Genomic DNA, 19,869 nt, shown 5'->3' with positions numbered 1-19,869 from the left:
GAAAAAAAAAATCAATAAAATAGTCAGGGATTAAGAAAAAAACAAATTAAAGAGAGAAATCCTTACCTTGAAATAACTTTCATTCCTAGTTCCTACAAGTCGATTTAGCATTGGGTTTATTGCAGGTGGTGCTCTTGGCGGGGGTTGCAAACGTTCATCGCTACTAGCTGCTGGCAGCACCAGAACTTGATTCTTATTTGAGTCTCTGTTATTGCTGGCAGTCGGATTTTCCCCAATAAAAATTACGGTCCTACCAGAAGAATCGCTATTTCCAGAATTATCCGTCACACCACCGTCTGACTTGTTTCCGTTTTCACAGCCTGTAATGTAAGTTTTATTTTTTAAGTTGAAGAAAACGATTTCGTAAGTTATCTCGCTTAAGCTATTCTAAGAACAATCATTGTTTCAACTTTCAGTAAAGAACGAAATCTACTCCATAGTAGGCGAAAATCTAAAAAACACGCTTTGAAAGAAAAAAAAAAAAAAAAAAAAAACTGTCAAGTGAGGATGAATTGCCATTTGAATTGGATTCAGGGATGGTAACCGCTATTTCCGTCAATCTTTTCTGGCAAAAGTTTGTTACAAACCAAAATTTATAGAAATTCCGAAAAATATCCTGACCCTACTCCCACGAAAATGGTGTCAGATCGACATGAGAACTGTACCATTGGAACACCAAAGCCGAAAACTTCATTTAGAAGCATTACAGGCCTCCATCTCGATCAATAAGGAAAATCACTTTCCCATGGGAAGCAGTGAGGTCCCTCCGTGTTTTTGTTTACATAATAAGATGGCAGATACTCTGACTAATAAGAAAGTAGAACTCCTTCCTTCAATGGATGTCAGTGAATCAAATCTAAGAAATGCAATCAAACCTTGAACAAGGATCGTCTATCATGGACTTACGAATCTTCCCTTCAAATCGAAAAATTCGAATAAGCTGAGACCAACAATTTCATTAATATATAATTTTACTGAAATATAAATCTACTGAGAGAAGCCAGGAAGGAAATGAACAAAATAAAAAAACAACATAATAAATACATAATAAAAAACATAACAACACAACAACAACAAAAAAAGGACAATGGAAAACTAGCAAGGCTAATGAATTTTGCGCGATTCCTTGAGACCCAAAAATTGGAGTGTCCAGTTAAGTTAAATGGACCCTATCCACAAATTAATCTTTGGAAATTAGACTAGCTATAGACTCCCAAAAGACTCTCAATTGGAGATTAGCAGGGGCGTAGCTCCAGCATTTTTTGAGGGGGCAAAAAAGTTCCACATCCAGAGAGTCAAGGGGCATGGGATATATAATAGCTTTGTCCAATTTATTGGGGGGGGGGGGCAACTTCCCCCCTTGCCACCCCCAAACGACGCAACTGGATATTAGACACCCAAAGCAAGGGTATATTGTCACGGTTCCGACACTACTTTTTCCAATGTTTAATAAAACTCATGTAGCATGGCAAAGAAAATGAATAGGAATAAGGTTTACATACTGGTCAGTACTATAGCCTCTAACATCCACTAAAATGGCGCAGTCTTCAGCCTCCAATACTTCTAACAAATTAAACTATGTTTAGTTTAACAATGGTTAGTGTTAAAGTGTTAAAAATTAATGTTTTGGAAATTTTTTTCTTGTTTATTGAGTTGTTTGTTTTTGGAATTAATTTGTTTTTATTATATTTTTTACGTTATTGTTGCCCTGAGATCATGACTTTCACTCTTATTAAAATTTAGTAAGATACAATTAACGATAACAAATTAACTTAAATCACCGGTAATAATATATTTAGTTAACGTTTTGGATCTTGGATTTTGCGTTTGCTGAAGCATTGTTTAGTTACGGTCATCCCAAATTAAAGCATAAAATAAAGATATGAAGGTATTACCTGACGAATTGCTAAGCATACTTGAAGTCGAATCTCTTCCTGAACCATCACCAGCTTTTCTAGCTACTTTAAGAGTTATACAACCCTGGACTGGTCCTTCAGAATGCACTAACTTGCGCAGCGTTGACATTGCTTCACTATTTGTCATTCCAGCTAACGGTGTTCCATTAACAGATAAAAGTTGGTCATTTGGTTTAAGACGACCGTCTCGGGATGCAGCACCACCATTGATAACACTTTTTATGAATATGCCCAAATCAATTGTAGTCTGATCTTGAGTAGCTGTTTTCCCCTTTACAGAAATACCTTCAATAGAATAAAAAAAAGCTATGAAAGGAGTTAGCTCTGTTCCAAATTATTTTTATCTTTAGGCAAATACTGGTGAATCTTTAGTTTCTTCATTACTCGATGCGGCTTTTTAGACTCTTTCCAACTAGATATATACTAGGTACGTATTGTGGGTGAAGAAAGACACATTGTCCAATTGTCCTTTTCAGCCAACCATTTCGAACCAAACGTTAAGGAGGTCGTCCCCGAATGAGGCGGGAAGTCATAGAGAAGGATTTAAGGGAAATTAAAACATCTTGGGAGGATGTAATAAATTGAAATGAAGTAGGAGCGTGTGTAGCTGTGTTGGCCTGAGGCGGCTTGGTGATGCAGTGAGTTGTTAGTAGTAGTAGCATTTTTACACCACTCGGTGCGTCTTTTTATGCTCTTACGACACATACTATTCACTTCTTCGCAAGTCTTATACTCAGCCCTTAAAGAGACCTTTAAAGTAACTCCCTGTTCCTTAGTGTTTACCAGCAGAAAATGATTAACAAAAGTTCTGGAAACTACTTTAAACAGTCATAAATACTTACTTAGCACGATAATAAAAGTTAATTACTTCACTTACCCCCTCCCCACTCTGATGGAAAAATAAAGTATAAAAGTATAAAAGTTCACAGTATTTTAGGATAGTGCGACTATTTTCTTCCCGACAATTGGTTAGCATTCACTGGTAAATAATGAACAAGAAAAGACATGAGCTAATTTAGCATATTTTCCATAATAGGCGGAGGGGTAAAGTGAAGCAATATGCTTTTAGGTAAAGATAGGTCAGGTATTATGATTGTTTAAGGTAGTTTCTAAAATTTCTGGTAAACATTTCCTAATAAGGTGTCACTTTAACGCTATAATGACTCAAAATGAAATTTGCAAAGAAAGATATTTGTATATTTTGAAAGAGTGTAAATAGAAGCAGTCAGTAATGCGTCCATTTTTTAACCTAACTAATAGGAAAAAACTCAAATTATACTTAGAAACCTCAGGAAAAAATATAAGGAAATTTATAAGGATTTTTTAGTACAAATTTAGAAATAAATTTTTAGTTCTTCCATTAAATTTTCCTATCCCAATGGGCGTAAATTAAAACCTAAATGGGCATGTTAAAAGTTTATATGAACATTTATTCGATTCTCCATAATAATATAAACATACCTTTTTCAATGTTCTCGCTTCCCAACTTAATTTCAGATTCGCTTATAAATTATTTTACATACGTAGCCTCAAAGTTGAAGAAAAAAAAAAAAAAAAAAAATCAGTGACTTTCATGTCTAATTTTGTCCTGACAGTGATAGTAAATATTTAGTTACTGCCATATCTAAAGGTTGTATCTGACAATTTCAACACATAAGAAAGAAGTAACTCAATTCCAAATCGATTGTTGCTTGACATTGAGTTCTTTTTTTCACTTTACAGAAATACTTATGTTTAAATAGGAAATTGACTGAATGAACATTATATTGGGCAGACCTCTTTGGACTGAGAGACACTGAGGCTCATTAACATGGTTTTACTACTAACTCTTTGATTTTTACTTATTTGTGCAAATCCCGATAACAGTTTGTCAATTTTATGGCCGTTGATCGTTTCTCACTATGGCCGTTTATCGTTTCTCACTATGGCCGTTGATCGTTAACGCTCATATATGGACAACGATCGTGAGGAAGACCACGGAAGAGGTGGCCTGAAAACTTCGATCACCAACGCAATGTAGAGAGCACTGTAAGATAGATCTTCGTCAGACCAAGCCCTGCTTCATACCAATAATAAGAAGTGGCCCCAATGTGCTCCGATTGGATCGACAGGACATAAACAAATAAATTATTCTTTGAGAACAGATACTGGCTATACAAGGCTTCTTTAGATTAGTTTGTTTTGATACAATAAGTACGGCGTTTCTTTATATTATTTTAGGCACAAGTGATATAAAGGCCTGTTTTTTTTGTAAGTTCTCACGTTCAGCTTATGGAGAAATATTCCGGCAGAAAGAGTTGTAATCCTAAGGTTCATTGTTCTATTAACCACGGCCGAAGTTGTCATAGCAGATACTGGTGATATTGGTGCAGGTAATGCTGGAGAAAATTTTGCACAAAGCGATTTGCACAAAATCCCAAAATCCAGTTGTTCGCTAGTATCCATCGATGGCAGTCCATAATTTTTTGGATCTTGTGCAAATCGCAGATATTGGCGAATAACTCGCTTTTATGGTTGTTAGGTATTTGGCTTTAAATCTTTTAATTTTTGGCTTTTATTGAATTTTATTCATCTTTTTAAGTTTTTGGTTTTTTCTTTGGTTTTTTTGTTGTTTTCACATTGATTTTCTGCGTTTGTTTTTTGTTGTTTTTTTCTTCGGCACTTTTTTTGAATACATTATTTCGTTTTGCGCTAAAGAAGAAAGGGGTTTGTCCTCTTAAAATATTCGCTTTGTTGTGTTTTTTCAGTATTTTCATTTGGCCTTTAAAAACCCCATTTTTTCTCGTTTTTCTTTCTGTATCTAAAAAAAAGTGTGTTCTTGGTTGTGTAACCAAAACTATACACTTGTATGGAATTTATCGCGCTTAGAAAGGAAAAATGACAGCTCAAATATTATGCGGTGAGGGGGGGGGGGGAATGGTGTACCTTCTAACATTGAAAATAATATATGACGAGAAAAAAAGATATTATTATCGTTCTGATATCAAATGGCATGTGTAGATGCCTATACTGGCACCTGTAGATGTCAGTGTAGTCTTTTGTTCCGTCAGTTAAAAATAAATATATTAGAAAATTTATTTTTGGGTAAATAAATTTTGAGTAAAAGTTGAACTTGTGGAGTAAAAATAGACATTATTCTAAAATACACGACCAAATGAATAAAGAATTCGATTAAAGCGAGGAGATTGGATCTTTTCTCTTTGACATGAACCTTTGCTAAGTTATTTAATTTTACATTTTACCTGCAACGGTCTGTTAAATGAACAGATTTAATTGAATCACTGAAGCTACATATAAAGAAAGAATACATAACAAAGGAGAAAAGAAGAATAAGAGTTGAAACGATTAGAAATTAATACAAACAATAGAAATAAGAATGAAGCAAAAACCTGAGAACGGCTTACCAAGCCCCGCTTTTTCCGTATCATGAACAGGAATATCCAGCGTCAAAATCTCTTTATTTCTAAAATTGGAAGACCCCGAGAGACTTTCAATACTGACGCCCAATTTTCTTGGCAATGCTGGGCTAGACTCAACAACATCGTGTCTGGAAACAACAAGATGTCCAATCCCTTTTTGTGGAATGCTTCGAAGAATGGAGACAGCTTCCTCTTGTGTTTTGCCGGTAATGCTGATACCATTAACTTCTAAGAGACGATCGCCAGCTTTCAATCTTCCGTCTTCTATTGCAGCGCCCTAAATATTTACTATTTCTGTACAATTATTTCTACAATAAAAAAAGCATAATACATATCTACGATTATTATAATAGTAAATATTCAATGGACATTGACACGCTTTTTATTCTTATTATTAGAAATTCAAAAAAGAAAAAAATTATTAAATAGAAAATGAAAATGAAGAACTAATTAGGGTTAGACAGTTATAGTACTAGAGGAATAATCCAAAAAAGGAAAGAAAACTTCTATCTGAATGAACACCTTGAATGAGGACCTTTAAATGATTTCCACGTAACAAGGAAAAGCAACAAAAATCAGCATCACGTCCAGAGAATAGGACATACTATGTCGTTTAACAAAAACATATAGCATGCATACTAAAGAATATTCCACAAATTAAAGCGATGTATAGATAAAAGATTAGAAAACTAAGTAAAATAAATAAACAAAATGTGGGTATTCTTCGATTTCAAAATTCCGATTTTATGTATTTGCTTTGAAGAAGCACTTGTTTCAAAGTAATTTTTTCTATTTATTAATTTCATTTTTTTTTTTTTGAATTTGATGAGTAATTTTTCCTTTGATTTAAACTATATCAGCCATTCGCACTTATTTTATTAAAAAGACGTTCCCAAGCGGGTCCAGAAAGATTTCCCTAAAGACCCAACATATATATTTGACCTCATTAGACCTAACCTGAAAGACCTGAACATGTATGTTTGACCTATCTAGACTTAACCTGAAAGACTTAGACATATATGTTTAACCTAACCAAACCTAAAATGAAAGACCTAAACATGTATGTTTGACCTAACCAGACCTAATCTGAATGACCTAAACATGTGTGTTTGACCAAACCTAACCTGAAAGACCTAAACATGTATGTTTGACCTAACCAGACCTAACCTGAAACACCTAAAATATATGTTTGACCTAACCAGACCTAATCTGAAAGACCTAAACATGTGTGTTTGACCAATCCTAACCTGAAAGACCTAAACATGTATGTTTGACCTAACCAGACCTAACCTGAAACACCTAAAATATATGTTTGACCTAACCAGACCTAATCTGAAAGACCTAAACATGTGTTTGACCAAACCTAACCTGAAAGACCTAAACATGTATGTTTGACCTAACCAGACCTAACCTGAAAGACCTAAACATGCATGTTTGACCTAACCAGACCTAACCTGAAACACCTAAAATATATGTTTGACCTAACCAGACCTAATCTGAAAGACCTAAACATGTGTGTTTGACCAAACCTAACCTGAAAGACCTAAACATGTATGTTTGACCTAACCAGACCTAACTTGAAGCACCTAAAATATATGTTTGACCTAACCAGACCTAACCTGAAAGACCTAAACATGTATGTTTGGCCATACACTTCCTTAAGCACTGGAGGCCTGCCAGACAGATTTTTGAACACAACACTTAGGAGTAAATGATAAATGTAGAGACAAAAGAAGCTTCCTGGTCGGTATCCTCGATTCAAAACATCCTAAAAATAGAGTTCAAGGCTTAGCTGTAACTTCTTCTTCTTCTTTAGATTGTTGTGGAGACGCTTTCGCATAATCTCATCACATGAATTTAATTCCGAGCCCTGCAGTGTGCTGCTGCAGCTGAATGCGAGCTCTCGGTCCCGTATTACCAAGATGAGATCAAGCCCAATATACCGCTACAGGACCTAAGACTTCTTGCAGCCAAGCACCGAATTTTACATGTGAACAGGAACATATACAGATAGGTATATGCCTAAACCTGTAAGTCTAAATAGACACGTATGTGAGCGCAACTTAAACTAGGATAGGATAACAAAAAATGGCAAATTCTGTCAATCGAAAACATATATATATATATAAATATATATATATATATATATATATATATATATATATATATATATATATATATATATATATATATATATATATATATATATATATATATATATATGTGTGTGTGTGAATTCCTTTATTGAAATTGAAGTCCTCCTGATCTTGCTATAAATTGTGTCAAAACAAAAATATATCTTTTTAATATTCATACAATGAAAGATTGTGAGCACAGTAAAGTCTTATGAATGAGACATTATTATTACACTCAAAAAAACAAATTCTTCAACCTTGATTCAAAACAGAAGCAAACTGAATATTTGCGCGCGGTTTTCGAAAAAATGAAAACTTTTTTTCCGAGCGACGTAAAATCTGGCTCCCTGTCTGGACTTAACATGAAACTCTACTCCTTTCTGAACCTAAGTTTTAAGTCTCGCATTATTTTCTTTTGAGTTTATTACGAGTGCCTCATGATGTCATGAGTGCCTTATGAGTGCCTCAGATTCACAGAAAGACAAGCATTTACAAATCATGAATTTTTTTTATGGGTGATTTTTTTCAATAGGGGGAGGAGGTGAAAAAAATCAAACTTGATTGATAAATTCGTCAAGTAAGCGCCATTATGAAAATATATTTCATTGCACGATTTAATATCTGGTTATGATCTAAAAATTGATTAAAGTTTTCAGGTACTACTACAAACTGACAAAAACTAAATAACAGTAGTATCTAAAAACTGATCAATTGATCATTGATCAAAAAATTGACTCTCGTCTGAAACTAACTCTGTATTTCATACAAATTACCTCAAAATTCCACAAAAAAGAGCACTAACGAATTATGGATTTTTCACACGTCCTAATTTTTTGAGGGGGGGGGGGGTTCAAGCTTTTATGTTTAAAATTAAGGATGAAAAAAGTAAATACTAATTTACTTCAAGTCTGGTTTGCACTTTAAGCCTCATTAAACCTAAAACAGAAACTGGGTATAATTTCTTATTGACAATATAAAGACTAAGCCTTTTTGATTGCTAATCTCTGACAATATATATATATATATATATATATATATATATATATATATATATATATATATATATATATATATATATATATATATATATATATATATATATATATATATATATATATATATATATATATATATATATATATATATATATATATTTTTTTTAGGTATATAAACAGGGGCGAATCTCCAGCATTTTTATTGAGGGGGGGGGGAGAGGGGTCAATATCTGGATAGTCAAAGGGCATGGGATGTATAATATTTTTTCTCCATATTATTTGGGGGGCAGCTGTCCCCCCTTGCCACCCCCAAACGACGCCCCTGTATACACATATATATAAACACTTGTAGGATATAAAAATATCTCAGGTAAAATTCTCATCACACAGCCTTTTCCTCCCCTTCACATCTTCACTCCACATTCAGACCTACTTCCCTCCTCCTCTCCTTACTTGTGGGAGGTATATATCTGTTTATCTAACAATAGTAGTATGCATAAAATAGAATCAAAAATACACCTTAGAACTGCGGTAGCACTTTGCTACAAATACTAAATTCATAGAATATAAATACCTCCGGTAAAATTTTCTTGACATATATAGGGCAGTCACCTCCAGCAGGGTTATCACGAGTAGTTACGCTGAAGCCAAGGCCTTTGGTTCCCTTTACTAAATCGAGTTCTAATACTCGACCAATTTTTCTTGTGTTCCCAGTTGCCAGGATATTTAATGCTCCTGGTTCCGTCGTCCGCTTGGTGTTCTTACTGCTTATTGTTGCTACTTCTGAAAATGAAAAACACATAGTAACCTAAAGGAAAACATAATAGATTTTTAAGCATAGGAAAAAAGTTAAAAGATGATTAACTGAAAAATAGTTAAGAAATGTTAATATTGAAGGTGATCTTTATTCTTCTTTTAGTGTCTACTGTTTTTTTCTGCCTTTTCTTTTTTTCTTCCCATTCTCACAGCCATAGAACCTTGCAGGAAGCTACTTGGGTGTTGACTGTTCTGTTTTTGCTGAATATTAGTGTCGTATATACTTTCCTCAGGCAGTGTTTTCAGCAGGTAGTCACTGGTAGGCGGTTGATTGTTATTTTATTTTTTACTGCTTTTTTTTCTCTTTTGATGTTTTCTTTTATACCCTCCACTCCCAGCCATGTTTATTTATGGCTATTTTCTTTTTCTCCTTTCATACATTTTGTTATTTTTTTTGTTGTTTGTTTGGTTTTCTTTTCTTTCTCACTGCACTCCCGATCAGTTATTTATTACTTATTTCCTTTTTTGGTACTTTTGATTGTTATTTTTGTTTTAGTGTTTTTTCCTGTTTGCCTTTTGTTTTGTTTTTCTTTACTTCCACTCTGCACTCTCGGCCATAGAGCCGGGGCCATAGAGAAGTGGCTATTTGAGTGTTTTGTTTTGCTAAATATCAGTATCATACATATATTTGTTATATATATATTTTCTTTAATAGATATTATCTTATCTTAAACAACCGACAGATCAAACAAATCTTCGCACTTCTTTTACGTCGGTAAGCAAATACCGACTTAACCATAAATACGGTAAGCATACATACCATGATAAATATATTTACAGTATTGATATGTATCAATGGTAATAAACGGTTCGTGGTAAATAGATCTGCTTAGAGGAACTTAAAATTTAGTAGGAATCAGCAAAACTGATTTAGTAGGAATCAGCAAAAATTTAGTAGGAATCAGCAAAACTGATTTAGTAGGAATCAGCAAAAATTTAGTAGGAATCAGCAAAACTCCTTACATTAAATGTAAGGAGTGAAGGCGGAAACTGGGGGAATCAGCCTTTTGTTATTTAGGAAAACCTCGAATATGAAATTGATTATCAAGATAAATGTAATTTTTCTATTGGGGTGGATTCTACTATGTTTTAACTTCCTGTAAATATGGTTTCTACTATGTTTTCTCTTTTTGTAGTAGATTCTACTATGTTTTCACTTCTTACCTTTGTCTACCATGCGTTCATTTTCTTCACATATCAATCGCTCTTCACTACCTATTCTTTTCTTCTTCGGCTCATTTTTTAATATTGCGAGTTGCAGTTCGTTACATTGCAAAGCCTGTCGAAATATTTCTTGCGACCTAAAACATAAAATAATTCCTTCAATTTCATGTTACACCTCATAAGCTACGATCCTGAGAAAATTTGCCGATTTTCGAAAAAAGGTGGAAACATCCCCAAAAAGCCAAGTGATCTTGATGAAAATCACACTATTTCATTCAACATATAAGAGTACTACTGTGGACGTTTCAAGCTCCTATCAAAATTACAGAATTTGATATCTCAAATTGTGGAATTTGCATATTTCTTTTCATAAGAAAGATGATGAATTTTTTTCTTTCTTTTTCAGAGTTGATTGTGTCGAATTTTAGAAATTAATCTCTCATCCCTTCATTTAGATTAGACAAAGCTTGAATAAGGATGATACGGGGTAATGCCTCTTACTTATTCCCCGAAAATGTTTCGGAAATTTAAGAGCTTCATATAAGTAAACTGCTTCATATTAGTAAACTGATTTACTTTGTATTTCATAAGTTTATATAAATTAATGAATAAGTAAGAATAAGCTAGACCCTTCAGATAAATACAGAATGAGTTTTGGGGAAGGGGGAGAGGAGGTAGAAATTGATCCCTCTGATTTCGGGAGTATTTTTGGTCTATGCCTTTATTATTGGTGATAGAAAGGGTGGGTGGGGTGGTTAAAAACAATGGCGGATCCAGGGGGCGAGGGGGGCGCGCACTCCCCCTAGCGTAGTCGAAAGTAGTGTAATTTACCTAATTAACTCAGGTATGCGTTAATTAAACTTGCTTCTAACGCAAGTTTATCGGATCAATCAATTTTGCGTCCCCCCTAAATTTTTTTTATCAGATCAACCTATTTTGGCCCCCCCCCCCAAAAAAAAATCCTGGATCCGCCCCTGTTTAATAAGGCTGCTCCCATAACAACAAGCCTTTTCTACGTAGCATAAAATATTACATTCAAATGCCTACGGGCGTATAGGAGGAAAAGGTGAGGCGGGACATCATGAGCCTCACCGAAAAAATTCTTGGGGTTGGGAGAAGGGTGGCAAGTGCTAATAGGACTTTGTTTTCAGCAATTTTACATGGTAACATTTCTCTTTTCCTATTTACGGGTTATATACAAAGTCTCAGTATATTTAAACATAGTACATAACGTGTTTAAATATCGGAGAACCCTATTGTGGAAGTTGAGATGAATTCAGCGGCGTAGATGATCAAGATGATCTCTGTCCACCCTCTCCGTCTCTAGTCAAAATTATCACAAGCATTTATTAGACATAACTGTTCTATTCGTCGTTCGTCGACAATTTCGACGAAACAGTCAATTTTTTTCAAAATCTTAATTTGAATCAAATCAAGGCAAGACATCTCTTTTACCTTGTGATAGTTCTCTTAACTGCCAAATCCAGTTTTATATCAATTATTGCACTGTTGATTCCGGAGCCCCTCATATTTGGATTTTATGAAGAAAGATATATTAACTACCGATACAATTTAATTAGCGATGTCTGTCACGAAAAAGTACTTGAATGAGCGTATGGACGACTTAAGCAACTGATTGAAAATCTTCGTAGGGAGAACGCAGCATTAAAACAAGAAAGGTTTTAAATCTGATCTTGTGGCAGTTAGAACAGAACGTTAAAATAAGGGAGGCTTGAAATATGCTCTTGTGGCAGTTAGAACAGAGCGTTAAAACAAGAGAGGCTTGAAATCTGCTCTTGTGGCGGTTAAAACAGAACGTTAAGACAAGAAAGGCTTGAAATCTGCTCTTGTGGCAGTTAGAACAGAGCGTCAAAACAAGAGAGGCTTGAAATCTGCTCTTGTGGCAGTTAAAAATCAGGTTTTAAGAACTGAATTGTACGTTAAACGCAAAAATCTTCTTATCCGTGGAATTCCTTACAAGGAAAATGGGAATATTGAAGAAACCGTTAGTGATTTTTTATCAGAAATGTCGATACGGAACTACAGGGATAGTAAGTTCAGGGCCATCTATAGACTGAGAAGCAAGGCTAAACGTCCCAGCAGACAAAACTCGCGCCCGGCATCGGACCCTAATCTTGTATCTGTTCTAAATCTTCGATATTTTGACAATATTATGGCTTTTGTGGGTAATCTAAGATATACGGGGAAAAACGTCAGTATTGACCTTCCATTCGAGCTGGCTAAACGTCGGAAAGAGCTTTTGAGTACTGCTTATAACTTAAGAAATTGTAAAGTTGTCTCCGATAAAGTGTCTCATACCAAAGTGGTTCAGAAAGGGACTAGGTTATGGCTAGAATCTAAAGACTTCTAGTTCTAACTGGATCAAGGTTGATGACAGGTGCTACGACCCGCTTATCCTAGTTTTCCCCTCGGCCAATACTGATTTCGATTCTGACGCATGATTATTAGTGAATGCTCGCTTCCACTTAATATATTATATTTTCAAAAAATGTGCTGTTCGTTAATGTTCTTTGTCTTTTTGCATTTTTGCTTTTTATTTGTCTTTTTTTACACCTTTCTATGCTATTTTACTTGTCTTTTTTTTTTCAGAGGAAAATAATCAAGTTTGTGCTTCGTGTCATAGACTAATAGCCTTTTTACTTCGGGAAGAAAAAAAAAAAAAAAAAACTGAAAGTAAGGAGCAACATTAAAACTTAAAATGAACAGAAATTATTCTGTATATGAAAGGGGCTGTCCCCTCCTCAACGCCTCGCTCTTTACGCTAAAGTTTTTATTGTTTTAAAAAATAGCGTTGTGAGAAAGAGTCAAACTTCAGCGTAAAGAGCGAGGCGCTGAGGAGGGGACAGCCCCTTTCATATACGGAATAATACGGAATAATTTCTGTTCATTTTAAGGTTTAACGTGGCTCCTTACTTTCAGTTAAAAAAAACTTGTTTTTTATTTAATTTTTCAACGTTTTTGAATTAATACAGGTTTTGATTTTGGCCCGTACGTGAATAATTAAAACAAAATTTGCATATTAATTTTACTTTTTTTGGTTAAATGGCTTTCTCGAAAGTTGTTCGATTTCATTTACGAACGTTTTTATTAATAATAAACGTAAGTAACTTGCGAATTAACTTTCGTAACGAACTTCTATATTCATATATTTTATGAAGTAAATTAAGGGATTCGGTCCCTAGTCAATACCTCACTCTTTACGCTAAAGTTCGAATTTTGATCCAATTCTTTAAAAATGACGACTTAATCACAAAGGCCGTTAATTAGAATAAATAGCTCTTATGAAAGTACTAAAAAATCTTTGGTTTAAAGAGCGAGGTCTTGAGTAGGGGGGCGAACCCAATCATATACGTAATAATTTCTGTTTGTTTTAAGTTTTGATGTTGCTCCTTACTTTCAGTTGAAAAACTTATTTTTTTTATTATTTAATTTCTGATCGTTTTTTAAATAAGGCTGGGAAATCTGGCGCCCCCTTCATAGCAATGTCCCTTCCCCCATGAAAACTTCCTCCATGGAAAGATTATCCCACAAAACCCCCGATCCCACCCCCATTACCAGAAAAAGTCCCCCCTGAAAACGTCTGTATACTTCCCATTAACCAATACTATATACAAACATTGGGTAAAGTTCATAACTTTCAGCCCTCTCCCCGAGGGCTTTGGGGGATTAAGTCATCCTAAAAGACATATTCATTACATTTTCGACCATGCTGAACAAAATGGCTATCTCAAAATTTTGAGATAGCCATTTCTTAAAGTTATAAAAGTGAAAACATTTAAAAGAAAATATTAAAATAAGTCAAACTCAAAACGAGCAGAAATTAATCTGAGTAGGGTTCTAAACCCTATGCTTTCTAAAATCCAGAATATAATTTTTACTTTACTGAAAAAATTCTTTTTTTAATGTTTTCACTTATAACATTAAGAAAACAAAAATTAATTATGATTTTCAGGAATAAATATACGCCTAAAACCTACTGCGTCATTGGCGCTTTACTGAAAACAATTCTTTGAAATATTTTCACTTTTGTAACTTTAAGAAATCAAAAATTAATTAAGATTTTAGGGAATAAATATCAGCATATGTATATTAAACTGACAATGCACATTTTTTTCAGTAAATTCATTTGAATTTCTTTCAGTAAAGTACAAATTATATTCTGGCTGTTAGAAAGCATAGGGTTTAGAACCCTACTTAGATTAATTTCTGCTCGTTTTGAGTTTGACTTATTTTAATATTTTCGTTCAAATGTTTTCAAAAAAATTCTTTTAAATGTTTTCACTTTTATAACTTTAAGAAATCAAAATTTATTAGGATTTTAAGGAATAAATATCACCATATATATATTAAAGTGACAATGCACATTTTTTTCAGTAAATTCATTTGAATTTTTTTCAGTAAAGTACAAACTATACTCTGGCTGTTAGAAAGCATAGGGTTTAGAACCTAATTTGTGGTCTTGGTAGATTATTTGATTCTATTTTTGTTCATTTTTGGTTTAATGGAGTTCTTTACTTTTTTTTTGAAAAACTTATTTTGGCCAAAAAGTTTCTTTGATTAATCACAGAAAAAGGCCAGGTACGACATCATATGAACAAATTCTTTGCGGAGATAGGGAAAAAACTGCTAATAGCGTTTCTTACTGCTCTGTGTCACAGTCTTGGAAGCAATTCCTAGGCCCCCCGTGCTTGAAATCAATGGTTCTTGAGGAGGTTACGGTGCAGGAAATTACAAAGTAATTATACTTTCTGCTAAAGTAATTCCAGGATAAAGGATAAAGTACATATCCTTCCACCGACTATCACCACACTTTGCCATTTGATTAATAGGTCAGGTCAACAACGAGTATTTCCCCAACGTCTTAAATTGGCGCATGTGATGGCTCTCTTTAAAGGAGGTGACCGTGAGGATCCTGGGAACTATAGGCCGATCTCTCTTTTGTCAGTGCTCTCTAAGACATTTGAAAGGCCAATGCTCAAACGTCTGGTGATATTTTTTGAAGCAAATTTTTTTTTCATCAGTTTCAGTTATGTGCAAAGTGTTCTACAGAACATGCTTGTAATAAAATTCTTAAGTTTATACGGCGATCTTTAGATTCTAATCTTATTCCTGTAGCCATTTTTCTTGATGTAAAGAAAGCTTTTGACAGCCTTACACACAAGATCCTCATTATTAAGCTTTCTCATCATGGTGTGCGTCGGGAAGCACTGTCTTGGTTCTCTTCATACCTCCCTGACAGATCTATCGCCACGGAAGATACAGACAAACAAGTTCCAATTGCAGGCCTCTCGCTCGATTTTTTGTGAAAAATATGAAGTTTATGAACTTTTGACCACAAAAACATGAACTTTATGAACTTTTGATTGCGCTTTTTATGAACCAATTATGAACCTAAATTTACGATGTGTGCACCACAGAAACTGCCCGTGGACACAAAAAGCGACAGTTGGTGTTTTCATCACTGGTGCACATATTCTTCTTCGTTTTTGTTTTTTTTCATGAGTTCAGTTAAATGCGTTTAATTTGTATAAAAGTACAAAATACAATAGTACAAAATAGTCCCCTCTACTTGTTCCTTTTGCCAAAATATGACATAATTAAGGACAACTTTCGTTTGTTTACCCTGCTCTGTATCAGCTCAACCTCTCTGGCTGCCTCGTCTTCTTCGCGCATCTTCCGGCTAAAGCCTCGAGCATACTTTGTGCGAGGCTTATTTCTACAAAGTCTTTGGCATCTATGGCTTTTTTCAGCTTCTTGAAGAAGCCTTTCTGCAACTTGTCTCTTCTCCTTTTCAACTGACTTCCTCTCAAACAAATCTTTTTCCAGGGGTTCAATGGTCTTCTTCTCAGATAACATCCTCTTTTTTTTCTCTTCTTCTTCTTTCCTTTTGGACTCCTCTTCAGCCTGTCTAGATCACTCAGCTTCCAGGTACAGTTTATAGCTCTGGCACGCATTTCGCCCCAAATTCAACAGCTTTCTGGTAATAGGGACTATCTCGGGCTTGTTCACAAACTTCTTTAGAGCATCAGAGACTATCAGTATAGCAATGAGCATTTTGACTTTTATCAATGATTTTTCCTCGGTCATGATCCGTCCTGACCAGGAAAAGTCAAGTCCAACGTCCCATGCGACATGCAGAGAGCTGCTTTTACTATCTTTAAAACAAAGGGATATATTTTGTCTGTCCTTGATGGTTTTTCAGACTAAAAACCGAGTTCCATAAATGCATGTTGCATGTCCCAATGTCAGCTAGGCCTCGGTCGCTGCGCACAGTTCTAACTTCGGAATCAAATAACCTCCAAACTTTCCTGTTGACATTAGGTCCGTCACTTCCCAGTATCAAGACTTGACGGAGATCAAGGTTAGCATCCTTTAGAGCTTGTAGTAGGTGCTGGTGTAAATCTTCCACTTTTGCGTGTCCTATGAAACAGGACTGTAGGTGGCGTACAGAGACTCTTTCTTCGGTCTCCGACCAGTATCTAATCATGATATTCAACTCCTTTACACCTTTGGCATTTGTAGTCTCATCGTAAAGCAACGCCAAGTAAGAACATCCAATGTCGCGTAAAAGGTCCTTGCAAAAAGCATTAGTGTGAATCCATGTAAAAAAAAAAAAAAAAAAAAGAATAATCAATCAACTTATGATCTTCTGCCAAGAAGTTATGTTACAGCTCATAAGCTTAAATCAACTATTTAGGAATCTAGAAAACTCTATGAAGGTAGCAAAGACTCAAGCCAGAAAAAGGAAAAGACTAAAAGATAGCTTAGTACAAGAAGATATAGGGGCAATATAGGAACCAAGTTAGATGTAACAATATCTTTTTGAACAGAATGAAATGTATGTTCACAAAACATGCTGAGTGTTACAGTTTGAAATGTTTTAAATAAAACTCTTGCACATACATTTGCTTCGCTTGTCCTTTATAAGGAAAAAGACAGCAACCGCAAGTGCTTTCCAGCTGATGACAAGAAAAATATGAACTTTTTTCATAATTATGAACCCAGTGGGAGGCCTGCAATTGAATACGGAGTATCCCAAGGGTCTATTCTTGGGCCAACCCTGTTCCTAGTCTATGTTAACGACATCTACCGACTTTTTAACACCCCAATTACCAATGTTTGCTGTGGATTGTGTCACAAATTTTACTCTCAGGCTACGTCGGCGTTCACGTCTGATAGTCGAGAAGAATTGGTAGCATTTGCAGATGCCAATACTCTAGGTGCAGCGGCTCCGGATGAATCATCCCTTATTCTAAAGCTTCAAGCAATGACTGAGAAGATACTCAATTGATTTGACATAATCAACTAGCTTTAAATTTAAAAAAGTCATACATTCTTATTTTTTCTCGTACAGGTTTGAGGTGCCCCATAATTACTGAGCTTCCGACACCAAGAGGCTCCATAAGTCGCCCCCCGGATCGATATGTGCGATTTCTGGGAGTTCTTTTGGTTGAAAATTTACCGTTTAAGTGGCATGTTCAATATATATATATATATATATATATATATATATATATATATATATATATATCGATGAGTCACACATAGGGCTCCTTTCGTCTCGTAATGAATATTTTTTCCCGGTGATTATTTTTACATTCCAGTCACAAGATATAGGCTATTTGATTCATGTACTGAATTAATCCAAAAAATCAAAGCCATGGTTGCCATTATAGCCACGGTTGCAATAATAGTGATGGTTGCCACCTCACTACTCATACGATATCATACGTATGATATATATGATATGATATCGATGGTATGATTCTGGCACTAGAGCCACATGGGTCATGGTTTACAAGTGATTCTTTCTGTTTAATTGGCTCCTTTTTTCAACTATTAAGGGCAAAAAAAAGCGACATAAGAAAGTCGCTTATATAATAATATATATATAATAATATATATATATATATATAATATATATATATGTATATATATTTCGGATTCGGATGATCGGATGAGCATTTAAGTCATAAGTCAAATTTAAGTGGCATGTTCAAGCAATGAGAGTGAAAATTTCCCGTGGATCATCCGAAAATTAAAACGTTTATTTCCTTTTCCCATACTCCGTCTTTTATATTTGTCTGTCATTTTCCCTTACATATGTTACTGTTCGTATGTGTGGATGTCTACATTTCCTTCTGTACTTGATCCTGTTCACGTTCTTCATGAGAAAGCGGTAAGAGTTCTCCAGTCGACTGCACACACTCCTGTTGGTCTCCTTAAGATTAAAGATACTTATGTTATATCTCTATCTTCGTTGGCATATCAATTCTTCAAAGAAGATCTACCATCTTGTTTTCCTGGACTACTTAAACTAGTAGGGGAAGTAAATTTGTATACAGTTTGAAACTGGGAGGATGTGACGATTCCAGCTACTCCCTCGGTTCATTCAGACTTCGGTCTGGCCGGGACTGTGGGGCGCGCTTGGAACTTGGTTCCTGCTGAGATCCGGCAGTCACGAACACTTGGCTCCTTTAAGAGACAGATAAAAAGTTTCTTATTAAAGGTAAATATTAAATGGTTTTTAGTTGATTGATGGTTTCATTTTTTGGGGGGGGGGGGTGTGTTTGTTTTGTTGGCGTTGGATCCTCGATGAAGTAGAGAATTTTAAATTGTTTTTTATTGTCGGGTGATAGGAGGGTCCCTGTTTCGTGTAGACTGTCGAAGAGTTGATTTCTTTTCCTTATAGATTTACATTTAAGACGTTGTTTAGTATGTCTTTGCCAAGTTTTAACATTAGTTATTTATTCTATGTTGTTTCCCAAATAACGAGCCATTGAGCCCTCTAGGATATTGTTTTTGTTATTGTTATCCTATGGAAACAAATGGAACTTGAACTTGAATCCAACATTTTAATTCTCGAGCAGAAAAGCTTAAAAAGCGGGACGGTACGAATCAAATAACAATTTCTGATATATATATATATATATATATATATATATATATATATATATATATATATATATATATATATATATATATATATATATATATATATATATATATATATATATATATATATATATATATATATATATATATATATATATATATATATATATATATATATATATATATTATATATATATATATATATATATATATATATATATAAATATAATTTAACAGCAGGAAAGTGTGCCAAGTATCGTTATAAAAGTGGTGCTGCAACCATGTGGTGGAAAACAGGTGGTCGCTCATTGTTTAGGTATTTACAATCCTTGGCTAGCCTTTTGAGTTTCGATATGTCATCTGTAACCAAGGATATAAAACACAGCTTATCTTCCATTCATTTCGAATAAATTACAATTGTCATTTCTCTTTTAAAGAAAGAACTGTCAGGGCCGACTCAACCGGGCCGACTCAACACGCCCACAAGGGATTGTGAAACGTTGGCAGC

The 19,869-nt window shown here is 34.6% G+C and overlaps 1 protein-coding gene across 6 annotated transcripts in view; it reads right to left on the bottom strand.

Annotated features, from left to right (window-relative positions):
• Nucleotides 1-19,869, bottom strand: part of baz (par-3 family cell polarity regulator) — a 229,921-nt gene that overhangs the window by 81,672 nt on the left and 128,380 nt on the right. For all 6 annotated transcript variants that reach the window (XM_089105453.1, XM_089105456.1, XM_089105454.1 and 3 more), the window contains exons 7-11: nt 10,446-10,582; nt 9,040-9,248; nt 5,321-5,612; nt 1,896-2,201; nt 67-320 (exon numbers count right to left, since the gene is read on the bottom strand). In XM_089105453.1, coding sequence (XP_088961579.1) covers nt 67-320; nt 1,896-2,201; nt 5,321-5,612; nt 9,040-9,248; nt 10,446-10,582 — 1,198 coding nt within the window. The remainder of the gene's footprint in view (nt 1-66; nt 321-1,895; nt 2,202-5,320; nt 5,613-9,039; nt 9,249-10,445; nt 10,583-19,869) is intronic.

Source organism: Artemia sp. Qi Xiang Cuo, chromosome 19 (genome assembly GCF_049724085.1).
Source record: "Artemia sp. Qi Xiang Cuo chromosome 19, ASM4972408v1, whole genome shotgun sequence".
In the NCBI taxonomy this organism is placed as follows: Eukaryota; Metazoa; Arthropoda; class Branchiopoda; order Anostraca; family Artemiidae; genus Artemia; species Artemia sp. Qi Xiang Cuo.
Note: the sequence above shows the minus strand (reverse complement) of the source record. Positions and strands in the feature narration are given on the sequence as shown.